Consider the following 17983-nt stretch of genomic DNA (forward strand, 5'->3'; position numbering starts at 1 on the left):
ATCCTTACCCGGTCTACCCTACATATGATTCCAGATCCAAATCACTGAAAAACTGAATTGTCCTTTGAAATGGCCCAGCAAGCCATTCAGTTGAAGGGAATTTGGAGAGATGCAACAAATGTTGATCTTTCTGACATCCTGTGAAAGAATAAATCAACTGACTTCTATCATCCTTGGTATCATCTTAGTTAAAAGTCCACTGTACTCTCTCCAAGGTTTTGACATCCTCATGTATGGTGCCCTGAATTATATACCAGCCGAGGCCTCAATGGGGGAGCTTGGAAAGGTAGTGTATGACTTTCTTCTTACATCAAATGCCCCCTTTTTTTAAACAACATCAAACCAATATGTTTTCTTAATAGGCATATCTTGTCCTGCCACCTTCAAAGATTCCTAAGTCTTCATCCCAATTCCTTCTGTCCCTGTCCCCATCAAAACGGTACGATTTAGATTATATTGTCTCTCCATGTTTTTCTGGTAAGCTAAGTCTCACCCCAGGACTTATGTGAAAATCAAGGTTGACACTCCAGTGCAGCAGTAGGGGAGCACTGCACTGTTGGAGGTGACACCTTTCGGATGAAACGTTAAACCCTTTCCTGTTTGTGTGGGTATAAAGGATCCCCTGGTATTCTTTGATGCTCATATTGGTTACAACCACTTTTAATGTACAATCTCCATATTTCTGCAGCCATTTTGTACTCAGCATGATTCCACAAACAACAATAAAACGAGTGACAACTTCATCTGCCTTTTTATTAGAGATATTTCCCGAGACAGGATGTGAGCGGGATACTAAGACACTCTTCTGAAAAGCACTTCAGTGAAGCATTCCCACCTCCTATTCCACACACACTTTCAACCCACACGCACGCTCCCTCCCCCTCGCTGATTCAGACTTACCTAATAGAGCTTCCACACACCTCACATGATTTCCATGCACTGCATACAGCAATGGAGTTCCACCATTCTGGGGAAAGCAGATAATAAGGTTATGAGAGGCTCAATATAAGGGGCTCTATGGAGGCACATAGCTATCCCCCTTAACACAGAGGTCTCCCATTTATGGTCCAATGGGCTATCATAGGTACATTCAAGTGGAGGGTGAATGAACACACAAGAGAATAAGAAATAGAAGAATATGTTGATGGGATTGGATGAAAAGGAGTGACAGAGCATAAACATCAACCAAATGACCTGTTCCTTGAAAAGGTGATACACTATTGCTAAATATATCCAACATGCATACACTTTCGGTATTCGCTGTCACTTTGTCTGTGTACCCAAGCACTCAATTCATCAACTAGTGTAGGCTGATTCAATCAGTTTTAACAACATGGGGAATAGCCAAAGGGGACTATAAATTTGCTATTATTTTAATTTTTACGTACAGACCCCAAAGAGAGACAAGGCTCACAACACTTAACAGACTGTTGTTTAAAGGTGGAATCCCACAGCAACATACGTCCCCTGTACGCCCCACAGAAATCATAACATGAAAGCCAAAGGCGTAAACATCAGGCAGTCTAGCTCAGGTATAACCTCACCCAGTCATAAATGTTGACATCCACACCGTGGTCAAGGAGTAGCTGGACAATGTCAGTGTATCCCTGAATGCTAGCCAGAGACAGCGTGCTCTCCCGTTCCTTCGCCAGAGTGTGTGGGTCAGCGCCCTGTAACAACAGCAAGTGGGCCTCACGTCAAAGTTTCAAGTAAACCCTTCCACCCAAGACATTCTGTTTATTCATATGGATCGGTTATGCATTGGAATTCTAATGTTGCACTTCTTTATGTACAGTTCCATTGGGCAGTATCTGGTTACTCACTCCACTGGATAATCTCTCTGTGTCTCTGTATCAGCCTTAGTTGGTTAATTGACTCAGTACATCAGCATCAAACCTGATCCTGTACCACCAACTGCTCAGGTATTTTGTCCAGTAGAGCTCACTGAGTTGTTTATTATTAAATACAAAAATAGAAAGTGCTGGAGAAATAAGGGATGGCACCGTGGCTCAGTGGTTAGCACTGCTGCCTCACAGCGCCAGGGATCTCAGTTCAATTCCATCCTCAGGTGACCGTCTGTGTTGAGTTTGCACATTCTCCCTGTGTCTGGGTTTTCTCCAGGTGCTCCAGTTTCCTCCGACAGTCCAAAGATGTGCATGTTAGGTGGATTGGCCATGCTAAATTGCCCATAGGGTCCAAGGATGTGCAGAATGTGGCTGTTGGACTCTGAATAAACTTGGCATCTTCTTGGTCTGACTGGTTTAGTGGTACATTGAGCTCTGCTATTTAGCAATGTTAGCGGAACCGACAAAAGGCTGTTAATTCTATGCATTTGGCAGCTCAACAGATAGACGTGGAACACAGAGAGATCCAAACCTCAGCTCTTGGGTTGTGGGGGCAACAGCAATGAGCCAGTTAGGTATGGTTTCCCAAGGAGGGAGCTCAACCCACTCTTGTTCCTGACCTGGGACTGTTTAATACTGACATCGCCCTACAATGGAAGATGTCCTGTCCTTCAATAACAACAACTTGTACTTATATAATGCATTCAATAATGTGAAAGGTCTTGAGTTGCTTTACAGAAATGCTACCAAACACATTTTCACATCAGGATGCTTTTAGGGCAGAACTTTTAAGGAGTTTCTTGAAGGAGGCAGAGAGATTTAGAATGTCTATACCAGGGTTTAGGACCTTGACAGCTGATGAAACAGTCAGTGGTGGAACATCTCAATGGGTACATGAATAGGAAGGGTTTAGAGGGACATGGGCCAAATGCTGGCAGATGGGAGTAGATTAATTTAGGATATTTGGTCAGCATGAATGAGTTGGACTGAAGGGTCTGTTTCCATGCTGTACATCTCTATGACTTTAATTAAAATCAGGAATGCTCAAGAGAACAAAGTTGGAGGAGGGCAGCAATCTCAGAGGGTTGGGGGTTCAGGAGGAGAACTGCAGAGTTGGAGAAATGTTTTGGTTGGTGGGGGCAAGAGCATGTGAGACAATAGAGGGACTTAAAAACAAGGATGACAATTCTTCAATATCTCAAATTAATGAGCGCAGAATTTCACAAAGCAATTTTTTTTAAGTAGCCATGGCATCGTTATCATCTGCATCTCCTCAGTGCCTTTTACAAACAACAGAACGAAGCAGTGGATAATGTTCTCTGGGTCTTACCATCTGGAGCAAGAACCTCACAACAGCCATTTCCCCAAATGCTGCTGCCCACATGAGTGGTGTGAAGCCTTGCTCATCTGCTACATTGAGCAATGAGCTCCCTGTAAAATACAGCAGATTGGGTGAGTTTGTAGCATCATTTTACAGGAAGATAGAAAACATACTCAGCCATTCGGCCCATTTAAACCGCACATGCCATCTTTACCACCATTTTAGGTGCTGGCTCTCACGAGTAGCAATTATGATTGGAACGCCAAATCACAACTATTTTTTATTCATTAGATGTAAGCATTACTGACTGCTATAGGTTTGAAATCACATGTAGACCAGACAAGGTAAGGGCCAGCAGTTTGCCTCCTTAAATAGACCCTGATTTTTAGTTGTTGTAAACAGTATTGAATGAATTTGAAACAAAAATATACATCATTTCTTAAGGGCTGCTGTTGTGTGGTGGTAGTGTCCCTGCTTCTGAGCCAGGAGACCCGGGTTCAGGTCCTATCTGCCCCAGAGGTGTGTAATAATATTTGTGAACAGGTTGATCAGGAAAAATGTAAAAATACACTTTCTCTCTTATGTGCTGTTGTAATGCAGTGGTAGTGTCAATACCTCTGACCAAGAGGTTGAGATTCAAGTCCCTCCTGCTCTAAATGTGTGTTATGACAAACCTGAACAAGTTGATTACCTAAACGGCATTAGTGAACCAGATGAGGTTTTCCCGAAGATAACAAGGTGTAGAGCTGGATGAACACAGCAGGCCAAGCAGCATCAGACGAGCAGGAAGGCTGACGTTTCGGGCCTAGACTCTTCTTCCCGAAAATTGACAAGAGTTTCATGGTCATCATTAGATTCTTAATTTCAGATTTTTACCGAATTCAAATTCCACCATCTAGTATGGTGGGATTTGAACCCAGGTCCCCAGAACATAACCTGGGTTTCAGGATTAATAGTCTTGCGAATAACACCATGAGGCCATCAGCTCCCTAAATGCAGACAGAGCGAGAGAAAATAAGGGAGAGAAAGATGAAGGAGGTGATCAACCTTTTCAGAAATGAATTTGAACCTGGGAATCCTGGTCCAGAGGTAGAGACATACTATTGCATCACTAGAGCACTCAGGGAGAGGTAGCACAATATTGTTACCAGGGATAATGAGGCACCCCGTTGAAGAACACTCCTTTCTAAAACAGTTTTAATCAACTTGTTCAGGTCTGTCATAACACATTTAGAGCAGAAGGGACTTGAACCTCAGCCTCCTGGGTTAGAGGTATGGACACTATCACTGCATTACAATAGCACATGAGAGAGAAAGTATATTTTTGTAGTTTTTCCTAACCAACCTGTTCACAAATATTATTACACACCTCTGGGGCAAATAGGATCTGAATCCAGATCTTCTGGCTCAGAAGCAGGGACACTACCACTGCAGCCCTGAAGAAAGGATGTATATTTTTGTTTCAAATTCATTCAATACTGTTTACAACAACTAACAATCAAGATCTATTTATGCTGTTTACAATAACATTCACAATAAAATTCTCAAGAGAGGAAGTCCAACATATCCTCATTCTCGTAACAACAGAAGTAGGCCATTAAGCTCCTGTGTCTGTTGTGCTATTCTATTAGATCATGCTTGATTTGAATCTCAAATTCATTAACGCCTAGTTGCTCCTGTTGCTGAGAAATCAGAACACAAAGTGGGTCATGCGTTCCTTGGAGTCTAACACCTTTCAATTAAAACATGGTGAATCAACTTTCCCATTTTCTTTAAGTGTTCAACATTTACCAATCTCAACCTGAGATATTTTTAACAAACTGAGCAACCACAGTTCTCTGCAGTACAGAATAACAATGATAAGCAATTATCAGAGTGAAGCAATTTCTTTTCAAATGGCCCAACCTGTTATCCAGAGACCGTGAACCTCTGGCCAGGTGAACGGTCTTTCAGGATTTCACCCTGTCAAGCCCTCCAAAAATGTTATGTTTCAATGTAATCATATAAACTTTGGAGAATATAGGGAGTTAGTGGCTCAGTGAGAGGATTAATGTATATTTGAATTGGGTAGGATAGCATATTGATGACATTGTTGGACCAGTAAACCTGAGGTCAGGACCAGCAATCCAGAGAATGAGTTCAGATCCCAACAGGGCAATTTAAGAATTAATACTCATCCAAACAAAAAGTATTAAGTTGATATCAGTAAAAGTGATCATGGACCTATCTGATTATTGTAAATACCCAGCTGGTTGGCCGATGACTTACAGAGAAGGAAACCTGCTGTCCTTACTTTAGCCCCACACCGACTGGAATTTTAACCTGCTCAAATGTGTATTCCAAGAAAATAACCCACTATCACCTGTAAGGTAGGCAACAAGTGGCAGGCTTGTCCATGGTGTCTAGATCCCAGGAATGAATGAGAGTCTCATACAGTCATACAGCACGGAAACAGACCCTTTGGTCCAACCAGTCCATGCCGAACATAACCCCAATGTAAACTAGTCCCACCTGCCTGCCCTTGGCCACATCCCTCCAAACATTTCTTATTCATGAACTTATCTAAATGTCATTGTAACTGTACCTGCATCCAACACATCCTCCGGAAGATTATTCCACACACAAACTACTCTCCATGTGAAAAAAAAATTGCCCCTCATGTCTTTTTTAGATCTTTCTCCTCCTTAAAAATATGCTTCCTTGTCTTGAAATCTACCACCCTAGGGAAAAGACCTTTGCTATTCACCTTATTTATACCCCTCATTATTTTATAAACCTTTATAATGTCACCCCTCAACCTCCTATGCTCCAGTCAAAAAAGTCCCTGACTATCCAGCTTCTCCTTATAACTCAAACCCTCCATTCCTGGCAACATCCTGGTAAATCTCTTCTGAACTCCCTCCAGCTTAATAATATCCTTTCTACAACAGGGAGACCAGAACTGGACACAATATTCCAGAAGAGGCCTCACCAATGTCTTCTACAACCTCAACATAACGTCCCAACTCCAATACTATGTCTTTTAGACGAGGAAACTTGCTGTTCTTATTTAGCCCCACACCAACGGGAGATTTAAAAACCAAAGGAACTGCGGATGCTGTAAATCTGGAACAAAAACAGAAGCTGCTGGTAAAGCTCAGCAGGTCTGGCAGCATCTGTGAAGAAAAAATCAGAGTTAATGTTTCAGGTCCGGTGACCCTTCCACAGATCCGATGGTGGCTGGGAAAATGTTGGCTTATATGCAAAAAATAGGGAGGGGGATGGGGTAGGGAGTAAACGATAGGGTAGAGCCTAGTTGGACAGACAAAGAAGTTGGTAACGATCTGGCTGGCAAAGTAAATAGTTGTTAATGGGCACTGTTAGTGACTAACATTAGGTAGTGTGTAATGGCAGACTATGTGGTAACAAGGTCTGGTGTGTTGGATAGGGGGCTAGGACATGGGAGAGTTTAGGCCCTAAAATTATTGAACTCGACATTGAGTCCGGAGGGCTGTAGGGTTCCCAAGTGTGAAAATGAGGTGTTGTTCCTCCAGTTTGCATTAAGCTTCGCTGGAACACTGCAGCAAGCCAGAGACAGAGATGTTGGTCAGGGAACAGGGTGGTGTGTTGAAGTGGCAGGCAACAGGTAGCTCAGGGTCTTTTTTGCAAGCAGAATGTAGACGTTCTGCGAAGCGGTCATCCAGTCTATGCTTCGTTTCCCCAATGTAGAGGAGACCATATTGTGAGCAGCAAATGTAGTAGACTAGATTCTGGGAAGTGCAGGTGAAGTGCTGCTTCACCTGGAAGGTATGTTTGGGCCTTTGGATAGTGGGGAGGGAGGAGGTAAATGGGCAGGTGTTGCACCTTCTCCGGTTGCAGGGGAAGGTGCCATGAGGCTCTTGGGGAATTTTAACTCCTCTCAAATCTGCATTCCAAGAAAATCCGTTATTCATCAATGGGATGAGGGCATCACTGGCGAGGCAGCATTTATTGCCCATCCCTAATTGCCCAGAGGGCAGTTGAGAGTCAACCACATTGCTGTGGGTCTGGAGTCACATGTAGGCCAGACCAGGTAAGGATGGCAGTTTCCTTCCCTAAAGGTCATTAGTGAACCAGATGGGTTTTTCCAACAATCGACATTGGATTCAAGGTCAATAACCCACTATAAGGTGGGCGATAAGTGACAGTCTTTCCCATGGTGTCCAGATCCCAGAATGAACGACAATAAGAATAGAATTTGCTCAGAACCCACACAAGCTTGCAGAATTTGTAACAAACCAGCTCAATTTCAATTGCTCACCTTGTTGAAGATGTGACATTAGTTGGGCCAGGTCTCCCTGAGCAGCTAGCTGGTGAATTGATAGTGCTGTAAGGAGAGCAAAGTAAAAGTTTGTAATGTTGAGTACGAAATGGCAAGTGGGTTTGTTTCCAAATTGTGTAAATGGATCCAAATTGTTCTCTTCTGGAATTTTCTTCTCTCAGATTGAGGTTTCAATTCAGCCTGAATGGTAGCACAAATCCCTCAGATCTCCATGGGTAACCCTGCCTGAGTCAGAGGTTCAAGAATTCAAATTCTACTCCCAAGGTTTGAGCACAAGACTAGGCTGGCACACCATAGAGTCATACAGCACGGAAACAACCAGTCAATGCTGACCACAATCCCAAACTAAACTAGTCCCATTTGCCTGTGTTTGGCCCATATCCCTCTAAACCTTTCCTAGTCACGTACCTGTCCAAATATCAGTGTAGTTCTGAGAGATTGCTGCAATGTTGGAAGCGCTGTCTTTCGATTAGGATGTTTAATAAAAAAATGCGATTTATGATCAAGAATGGGCTATTTGGCCCTTCAAACCTATTCTGCCAATCAATAATGTCATGGCTGATCTGGTTATGCTATCAATTACACTTTCTTGTCTGCCCTTTTTTACTGTCCTCTCTATCAAAGACCACTCTATTAGCATCTAATAGGTTCTGGTAACAGATGTTAAATACATAGTAGTTGAAGGTACTAAAATAAACAGATGTTGGTTATTGATCGGTAAATTGAACTTTGTAGAGCTACACTTGTAGCACAGGGGTAGTGTCCCTACCTCTCAGTCAGGACATCCAGGTTCAAGATCCCCCCCCAACAGGCTCCAGAGGTGTGCAATACCATCTCTAAACAAGTTGATTAGAAAATATCTCCTTGATAGACCTAGGTGGCTCCTGTGACTTAGTTGGAGTGTCCCTACCTCTGAGCCAAGAGACCTGGGTTCAAGTCCCACCCTTGATAGACCTAGGTAGCTCTTGTGACTTAGTTGGAGTGTTCCTACCTCTGAGCCAAGAGACCTGGGTTCAAGTCCCACCTGCTCCAACATTGTGTCATAACATCAAGAAGGGAAGGAGGCAGAAGACCGGAAACTGTAGGCCAGTTAGCCTAATCTCTGTCATTGGTAAGATTTTTGAGTCAATCTTTAAGGTTGAGGTTGAGGAGTACTTGGATGTGCACTGTAAAATAGGGTGGAGTCAGCACGGCTTTTTAAAGAGGACTACGTGCTGGACAAATCTGTTAGAATTCTTTGAGGAAGTAATGAGTAGGTTAGACAAAGGAGAACCAGTGGATGTGATCTATTTGGATTTCCAGAAGGCCTTTGACAAGGTGTCACACAGGAGGTTACTGAATAAGATAAGAGCCCATGGTGATAGGTGCAGGCTACTAACATGGATAAAGAACTGGCTGTTTGGCAGAAGAGGGAATAAAGGGGTCTTCATCGGGATGGCAGCTGGTGACATAGTGAGGTTCCGCAGGGGCCAGTGCTGGGACCATAACTATTCACATTACGCATTAAAAATCTAGACAAAGGAACTGAGGGCATTGTTGTTAAGTTTGCAGATGACACAAAGATAAGTGGAGGGACAGGAAGTGGGGAGGCTGCAGAAGGACTTGGACAGGCTAGGAGAGTGGGCAAAGAAGTGGCAGATGGAATACAATGTGGGAATGTGTCATGTTATGCACTTTGGTTGGAAGACTAAAGGCATAGACTATTTTCTAAATGGGAAAGCCTTCAGAAACCTTAAGCGCATAGGGACTTGGAAATCCTGATTCAGGATTCTCTTAAGGTTAACCTGCAGGTTCAGTTGACATTTAGGAAGGCAAATACAATATTAGCATTCATTTCAAGAGGTCTAAAATACAAGAGCAGAGATGTACTGTTGAGGCTGTGTAAGGCTCTGGTCAGACCGCATTTAGAATATTGTGAGCAGTTTTGGGCTGTGTATCTAATGAAGGATGTGCTGGTGTTGGAGGGGGTCCAGAGGAGATTTACCAGAATGATCTGGGGATGAAGGGCTTGTCATATGAACAACAATTGAGAAGTCCGAGTCTGTATTTAATGGAGTTTAGAAGGATGAGGAGGGAATCTTATTGAAACTTACAGAATACTGAGAGGCCTGGACAGAATGGACATGGAGAAGATGTTTCCAGTAGTAGGAGAGACTAGGATCTGAGGGCACAGTCTCAGAGTGAAGGGATGGCCCATTAGAACTGAGATGAAGAGGAATTTCTTCAGCTGGAGGGTGGTGACTCTGTGGAACCATCTGTGCTTAGACATATCACAAATAAGCTTGCAGGTCCTCTAACAAACCAAGCTTTGAATAATTTCAGTGGCCCAACCTCCACTGTTTTCCAGGGAAGAGAATTCCACATTTAATTGGGATCCTACCTGCTCTGTCAGGCAGACGTAACGGGTCTCATGAGAACATTTCAAAGAAGAGTAGGAGGACTATCTCTGTTGTCCTGGATAACATCTATTTCTCACCCAACTTTGGTACATAAAAGATATCTGGGTTATTATTGTTTTGCTATTTATGGAAGCTTGCTGTGTACAAATTGGCTGCCATTTTTTGTACATTAGATCAGTGACTATGCTTCTAAACGAGTTATATAAACCAGGGTACTCACTATCCAGGTTTGCTGGGAGTGATGAGATCTCATTCCCTCGCTGTTTGTTTGTGAGTGTTGTGGCGTACTTATACACAGCGCTGGATTTCTCTGGGAACGAAAGTGGTACTGGTTCTGGGGAAAGAGAAACATAGAACAGTACAGTACAGGAACAGGCCCTTCACCCATCATGTCTACCTCGAATATGATGCCATTCTAAACTAATCCCATCTGTCTGCACATGGTGTATATCCCTCTATTGCCTCCTTGTTCATGAGTCTGTCTAAATGCCTCTTAAACATTGCTGTTGTATCTGCTTTTACCACCTCCCCTGACAGCACCTCTAGGCACTTACTACCCTCTGTGTAAAGAACTTGCCTTGCACATCTCCTTTAACTTTCCCCCTCTCACCTTAAACCTATGTATCCTAGTATGGGAAAAAGACTCCAACAATCCACCCTATCCATGCCTTATTATATGCTACTATCAAGTCACCCGCACCGCACACCACACACACCCCTGGCCACCGACGCTGTAGCAAAAACAATCCAAATTTGTCCAACCTCTCCTTGTAGCTAATAAACTCCAATCCAAGCAACATCCTGGTAAACACCTAGACCAGGCCCGAAATGTCAGCCTTCCTGCTCCTATGATGCTGCTTGGCCTGCTGTGTTCATCCAGCTCTACACCTTGTTATCTCAGATTTTCCAGCATCTGCAGTTCCTACTATCTCTAGCATATACTTCTATTCCTTTCTCCCTCAGCTTCACATTAACCGCATCTATACTTCCAGTACTAGAAAGTTCCACATTTTAAAGATCCTCCTGAAATTTCTCTCAAGTTTATTTGTGGCCCCCTAGCTTTGGTGTTGCCTGCAAGCATCTTCCCTACCTCCACCCTCTGATAGTACACGACCTCTATCAGGTCAAGCCTTGGTCTCCATTTTTCTCAGGAAATGAGCTACAGACTGTTCTAATAATTAACACCTCTCCGTTCTGATATTCCAGATGTGAAGAGCCCCACTTCCTCTCATCATTTCCCAAAGCTCCTTCCTCCAACACCAAGGATGACTTGGTGACTCCCCAAATTGGTTTTCAGCAGGGTACTTTCCTCATAGCTTACCATTGTCTACTGTAGAGATCGCTTCATGGTCAGGCGTCATTTGATCCTGCTTCTGCTCTTGCGTGCTTTCAACTCTGAGTGTTATAATTTGTTGTAACTGGTCATTGACCTGCAGAGTTGCACACTTTATCTGGACAATGTTGCTTGGTGCAGCCTCTACTGCTGGTTCCTTCTTGCCAGTCTTATGTGAAAAAGTGTTCTGGTTCCTGTCATGATCTTCATTATTGCATGGCAGTGTTTCATGATGAAATTCTTCCCTGTCATTGCCTTCCACAATTCTTATGGTTCCAACCTCACCCTGGTGTCCGCTCCGTTCCTCGTCATCCATTTTGCTGTGTATCGCCTGATACACTAAACAAAGAAGCACAAAACAACAACATTCAGCCACACCTTAACATGTCCATTGGTTGGTTTCTGTGTTCAGGAAGCAAGATATTCCACCCTCTCCCAATTCCGCGTCACACACCAACCATTGCTTTGTTAGTAACTGTTAGCCTCACACTTCCATTTCAGGCATGACACAAGTTAGATTGGATATACCTCCTTCATACATCCACTGTGCCTTAGTGGATACCATACTTGCCTTAAGGTTGTGCATTCAGATCCTGTTGTAGAGACTTAAAAAGGAGACGTGTATTTATGGAGTTAGATATCGTTCTTAAGGCTAACATGATCAAAAGGAATAGGGAGAAAGTAGGACCAGGGGACTGAGTTGGATGATCAGCCATCATCATATTGAATGGCAGGGCAGACTCAAAGGGCTGAATGGCCCACTCCTGCTCCAACGTTTTCTATGTTTTATATCACATCTTTTACAACCTCACAATGTCTCAAAATACATTACGGCCAATGAAGTGTCATCTTCTTCTTAAGCAATCCGTGGGGACTGAGAATGACTTTCATCCACTCTGGAATTGGGGTTCCTGAGATAACTGAATATTCCAACAGTGAATCTGCACACCCTGCCACAGGTGGGGCAGGAGTGTCTGAACAAGTGAATGGGTGGGATGCTCAGATTTTCACACACTCCTTTTGCTGCCCCAAGGTGTAATCACTGTGGCAATGTAGGAACTTGACAGCATAGTAGAATTGAGCACAAAGTCTATGCTAAACCTTCCAGTGCAGTCCTGGGGTAGTGCTGCACTGAAAGAAGTGCAAATCAGACAAGGCATTGAACAAAGGGCACTCTCTACCCCCTCAGGTGGATATGAAAGATCCTATGGCACTGTTTTGGAGAAGAACAGCAGAATCTCCCCAGCGTCCTGGCCAATATTGATTTCGCATCCCAGAAAGTGGGTTATCCAGTCAGTATCAAATTGCTATGTGTGGGGAGCTTGCTGTGTGCAAATTGACTGCTGTGTTTCCTATGACAGTGTCTGCATTTCAAACAGAACATCACTGACTGTAAAACACTTTGGAATATCTTGAGCTTGTGAAATGCGCTATATAAATGTAAATTGTTCTTATCTTTAACAGCATAGAATGTCATCATGGTTTCCTATGGCAACATGCAGCTCGATTGCCCAAACGATAGTCCCTTCAAAATTTACTAAGAATCCTTCTCATTGTTGTTTTATTTTGTTCCACCTCCAGGAGGTCCAGCACATTGCCATCCTTTATGTGCAGGTCAAGAAATTCCTCGTCTCGGAATTCAATTAACAGCTCTAATATTTGTCTGTGTGGTTACTGGAGAGCTGGATGGTTGTCTATTTATAAAAACTGTACACTAGTCCCTTACCCAGATATGCTCTTGGAATGGCTGGGAGTCTGGATTCAATTTGCTAGTAGTTCTGGAAAGCATTCCAGGAATTTTTAAACCAAAATTTGAAGCATACACATTGATATTCACAATAATACGTACACAGAAGCTCATAATTAATTGTTGATCTGATTGTGTAATTGGCAGTGTGGTGATGCAAGTCCTAAACTGGTACAGACATGGGCTGTGCTGTGTATTAAACTCATGAATGTCATTATCTGATTCAAGGGAAGAAGGTAAAAGAACCAAACACTGGGCTGATGAATAGAAAAGTTACACAGCTGAGCCCAGAAAGTCTTTCCATGCCAAGACTCGAGGGAAACTGGGCACTACCTTTGGTCCTAGCCAGTGTTTTGAAAAAAGGAAACTGTTGTGTAAGTTTGTGGGAACTTGTACAGGAAGCTTCAGCCATTATGAAATGGGCTTCCGCAATGGGTTTGAGAGGCCTCTCTCATACCACCTTAGAACCTAGTCACATCCCGCCACATTGGAAGGATATGTTGCGCTTAGAGGGAGTGCGGTATAGGTTTACATAAATGATAGCTGAACATCAGGGGTTAAGTTACGAGGAGCGGTTATACAAATTAAGCCTGTTTTCTCAGAATTTAGAAGGTTACGGGGTGATCTGATCGAAGTTTTCAAGATATTAACAGAAAAGGACAGGGTAGATAAAGATAAACCATTTCCACTGGTTGGGGATTTTACAACTAGAAGGAATACTCTGAGAATTAGGGCCAGACCATTCAGGAGAGATGTTAGGAAGCACTTTTACACACTAAGGGTGGTAGAGGTTTGGAACTCTCTTCCACAAACTGCAGTTAATGTTGACAGCACAGACAGCAATGGTGAGGTGATTAATACCAGGAATGCTCACCTGAACATTGAAAAAGCACTAACATTTCGGCAGGACAGGGCCATTGTGGGGCTGAAGGAGATTGGAAAGAGGGAGAAAGGAGAGATTTTAACACTAGGACCAGGCAGCATTTTTTCTACCACTCTGAGGCTTTTCTTCCTAAGGCTGAGAAACCTCAAGATCCAGTCAAAAGGTCTTACCCTTTGCTTTTTCATCCACTGCCATGACTTAAATTACTTCGTCAAAGCTATCAGGCCTATGCTTGTTGTTCAAAGCATGATACCCAGAGCTTTCTATTAAATAAATGCAGTCTGGGAATCTCAACAGTAATACAGACATAAATCTTTAACATTGATGATTGTGTTGTAACAGTTTTCAACAAGCAAACTAGTTCGGCAACTACAGCAACTCAAAATGCATTTCTGAGTTCTAAAACTGCTGTATCTCAATACAGTATTTTAAATATACTCAACCTTCCACAACTGCAAAATACTGCGGATGCTGAAAATCCGAAATAAACACAGAAAATGCTGGAGAAACTCAGCAGGTTTGGCAGCAATTGTGAAGAGAGAAACAGAGTTCACGTTTCAAGTCGGCACGACTCTTCCTTAAAACTCACACTCGACCTGAAACATTAATTCTGTTTCTCTCTCCACAGCTGCTACCAGACCTGCTGAGTTTCTCCAGCATCCTGTGTTTACATTCAAGCTTCTACCCGATACTATTCCAATTAAAGCGTCTCTCAAAATATAATCTTAAAATGCATACACAATACCTTCTAATGTAAAGAATCTTTGCAGCCTACTAAAGTGTACAGATATAATGTAATGCCTGAACAAATTTCTCATGTACTGCAGTCGACACTTCCTACTAAAAGTGAAAGTAGCTCGAAACATCCCACAATGCAATTGAGCAGATTTTAATTTGTGATTTATTGCAAAATCATCAATACGATATCAGATAATTTAATCCTTCCAAAAAGACCCGTACACTGGTGCACCACACAAACCTATTTCCCCCACTTTCCACCACCCCTATCCTGACACCAACCAGGGGTGACAGTGGAAGAAGCCAATTGCACTGTGCTTTTAAACTGCAGCCAATGCAAAACAAGCAGAGGTGGGATTTTAAATAAAGCTAAATTGAACAGTAAAAGAGGTCTTTGAAATAAAACCTCATTTCCTATCTGAAATCACCATTAGCTAGTTTCAGAGGCAGGTATTTATGGTATGTCAATGTGCTGTGAAATGCTTTTCGGGAAAATATCTTGTTGTTTGCTGCAACAAATGTATTTCCGGGAGTTGCTCCCAGGGACCTGTCAATCAGACACGACCAAAGCCAAAACTTGGGGGGGGATCTGCAGTCAAGTACTTATCTCATCATTACAAAAGCTATTATATTCTTTATTGTATTATTATATGTTCGATATTATTATACACTTATTTCACATCTTTAACATGGATCTGTGTCTCATTTAACTTCGTTATTAATAATTATTTGCGTGCCTTCCTCCCTCAGCCCTTAGATAATGGTAGCGCTGGGGTCCAGCAACGTGAGGGGGGGGCGGGGCGTCTTGACGGGCAGATAGAATAGCGAATCGGCGACCGCTGCTGGGAGACGTGCATTCCGGTTGGGTGCTGTGGGAGGAATGGGCGGGACGTGTGGGTAACGCGGGAGGTGGTGGGATTTTCTGAATGAAGTTGGGGGGGATAGTGGCTGTATCAGCCTGAGGGAGGATGAGCAGGGAGTTGTTGGCCAGGCATTTGAACTGGGCCATAGAGGACGAGGATGCTGTGTAAGGATGCATTTATACATTTCAATGTTGCATTTTATCATGTATGTTTCATTTTAGCAAGCGCAACAAGTTAGGGCATGTTCTTTACTGGAGGCAGATGCTGATTAAGGATGCTCCTGGATGTATTTTGTTACATTTTATTGTCCACTTTAATTTTAGCAGGGGCAACAATGCTGTTGGGGATTATCCAACAAAGATTTTTTGTCCCCTCTTTATGGTAAAGTCTACACAGCACAAGAGGGCTGTTCTCTCATTAGAGGGTCATCACACCTGAATGAGTGGAGAGGTTGAAAAGCGTGTCCCTTTGTGCTAAGCTCAACTTGGTATGAGAATTGAACCCATGTTTTCAGTGTTACTCTGCACTGTGAACCAGCTGTCCCTCAGGTTCAAAAACAGCTTCTTCCCTGCTTTTATTAACTTCAAATAATGTTGATCTTGCTTTGCGCACCTCCTGTTCAGTCATAACCTTGTATGCCTTGCTCTGTCTGAGCACCCTATGATCTGTATATCCTTGTTTGCTATGATCCACCTGCTTGCAAAACAAAGCTTTTCACTGTACTTAGGTACACGTGACTATAATAAATCAAATCAAATCCAACTAACAGAACCCCTTCAAACCCTAACTCCTCACTTTGGGAAAAGTGCAAAACACTTTAAATCTGTAACCTCGGTTCTTGGCCCTATTACAAGTGGGAACAATCTCTCTCTATCCACTTTGTCTGGATCCCTCATGATTTCTCTCAAATGTCCTAGTCCTAGTCTATTTTCCAAAGAAAATGACCCCAAATTTTCCAATCTTTCCTCATAACTGAAGTTGTCCATCCCTGGAACTATTCTTGTAAGCCGAGGGCAATTATAGAATCCCTACAGTGTGGAAACGGGCCATTCAGTCCAACAAGTCCACACCACCCCTGCACAGAGTGTCCCACCCCGACTCATTCCGTTTGCCTAATCCACCTAGCCTGCACAGGCAATTTAGCACGGCCAATCCACCTACCCTGCACATCATTGAACTGTGGGAGGAAACTGGAGGATATCCATGCTGACATGGGGAGAATGTGCAAACTCCACACAGTCAGTCGTCTGAGAGTGGAATTGAACCCGGGTCCCTTGTGCTGTGAGGCAGCACGGCTAACCACTGAGTCACCGTGCCACTTCTTTAAGCACTTTTCATAAATTCCTACTGTTTTACAACTTGCTTTTGCATTTTTTCTTTAGGGATTTTCCATCAATGCCTGTACTTTTTATTTTACCTATAGACATTGTCCATCAATTCCTGTATTTTTACAACTTGTTTTCGCACCACCTTTAGAGAATGTCCATTAATTCATCTACCTTTCTTCCAGTTCAAATGAAAGGTTCTCAACATTGACACTGTTTCTGTCTCTTCCCACACATTGCCTACTATAATGGATCATCTTCTGGCATCACCACAGTTGCTGATCTTTGATTTTCAATCTTGACATGACTTTCTCCCTTCCTAGCTCTGTAATCCTTTCTGAGTTCCTTCACATCTGACCTCTTCAGCCAGTGATCTTAATTGCCCTGGCAATGTGTCTTCAGCTTTTCCTTCACGGATGGAAGGTAAATGTTGGTGGCAGGTGTTTTTTTGTGGCTTGTCTGTAGTTGTTCTGGAGAAGGTGGTGATGAGCTGCCTTTTTAAACTGCTGCAATCCAACTTGACTGAGTACGCCCAAGGTGCTGCTAGGGCTGGAGTTCCAGGTTTTTGTCACAGTATTAACAAGATTGTTCTAATTCAGGATGGTGTGTGACTTGAAAGGGAATGGACAACGGTGATAGCTCCATGCATCTGTTGCTATTTCTCTTCTAGATACTAAGTTCTGAAATTCCCTGCCTTATACCACTCTGCCATTCTGTCTCCTTTAAAATTCTTCTTAAAACCTACCCCTTTGACTAAACCTTTGGTCACCTGCCAAAGTATCTCCTTATATGGCTTTGTGTCAAATGTTGGTAATGCTTTGTGAAGCACCTTAGGGTATTTTGCTACTTTAAAGGTGCTCTGTAAATGCAAATTATTTGTGTGTCAGGTGAGGATGGTTTGAGACTTGGCTGTGACACCTACAAATATTTAGGGTTTTACAGCTCTTAGTTTGAAGGCCTCCAGGCTAATTCCAATAATCTTCCAATGATGTCTCCAATCGGTATGTTGTCTGATGATGCCTTTGAGCTCATTAGATTCCATTAATGTTTTCCGTCCTCTCAGTTCCTTAGAAAGGTGGTTGAAGGAGAGCGCTGACCCCAATCTGGTCTTACCTGAGGGAGTAGCAGCTGTTCATCTAGCATCTGGGAAGGACACAGAAGGTGGAATTCGATGTTTAAAACTATTACTTCAGCACGGGGCAAATCCAAATGTCAGGTTAGTGGCAGTGA

At 43.0% G+C, this 17983-nt stretch overlaps 2 protein-coding genes across 5 annotated transcripts in view; one reads left to right on the top strand and one right to left on the bottom strand.

The window, feature by feature from the left end:
* Positions 1–14841, bottom strand: part of rfxank (regulatory factor X-associated ankyrin-containing protein) — a 17872-nt gene extending 3031 nt beyond the window's left edge. For 2 of the 4 annotated variants that reach the window (XM_020527659.2, XM_048614129.1), the window contains exons 1-7: positions 14573–14708; positions 11186–11536; positions 10085–10198; positions 7445–7510; positions 3175–3275; positions 1545–1670; positions 901–967 (exon numbers count right to left, since the gene is read on the bottom strand). In XM_020527659.2, coding sequence (XP_020383248.1) covers positions 901–967; positions 1545–1670; positions 3175–3275; positions 7445–7510; positions 10085–10198; positions 11186–11536; positions 14573–14693 — 946 coding nt within the window. In that variant the 5' untranslated portion in view covers positions 14694–14708. Of the gene's footprint in view, positions 1–900; positions 968–1544; positions 1671–3174; positions 3276–7444; positions 7511–10084; positions 10199–11185; positions 11537–13818; positions 13870–14572 lie in introns of all 4 variants that reach the window. The other 2 variants (XM_048614130.1, XM_048614128.1) reach the window with 2 other exon arrangements.
* A 638-nt stretch (positions 14842–15479) lies between these two features.
* The window catches only part of ankle1 (ankyrin repeat and LEM domain containing 1), a 25872-nt gene continuing 23368 nt past the window's right edge, over positions 15480–17983 (top strand). Inside the window, exons 1-2 of the mRNA XM_048613945.1 lie at positions 15480–15592; positions 17817–17964. Of these exons, the coding sequence (XP_048469902.1) occupies positions 15534–15592; positions 17817–17964 (207 nt within the window). The 5' untranslated portion in view covers positions 15480–15533. The remainder of the gene's footprint in view (positions 15593–17816; positions 17965–17983) is intronic.

The sequence above is a fragment of the Rhincodon typus genome, chromosome 29, assembly GCF_021869965.1.
Source record: "Rhincodon typus isolate 14 chromosome 29, sRhiTyp1.1, whole genome shotgun sequence".
NCBI classification, from domain to species: Eukaryota; Metazoa; Chordata; class Chondrichthyes; order Orectolobiformes; family Rhincodontidae; genus Rhincodon; species Rhincodon typus.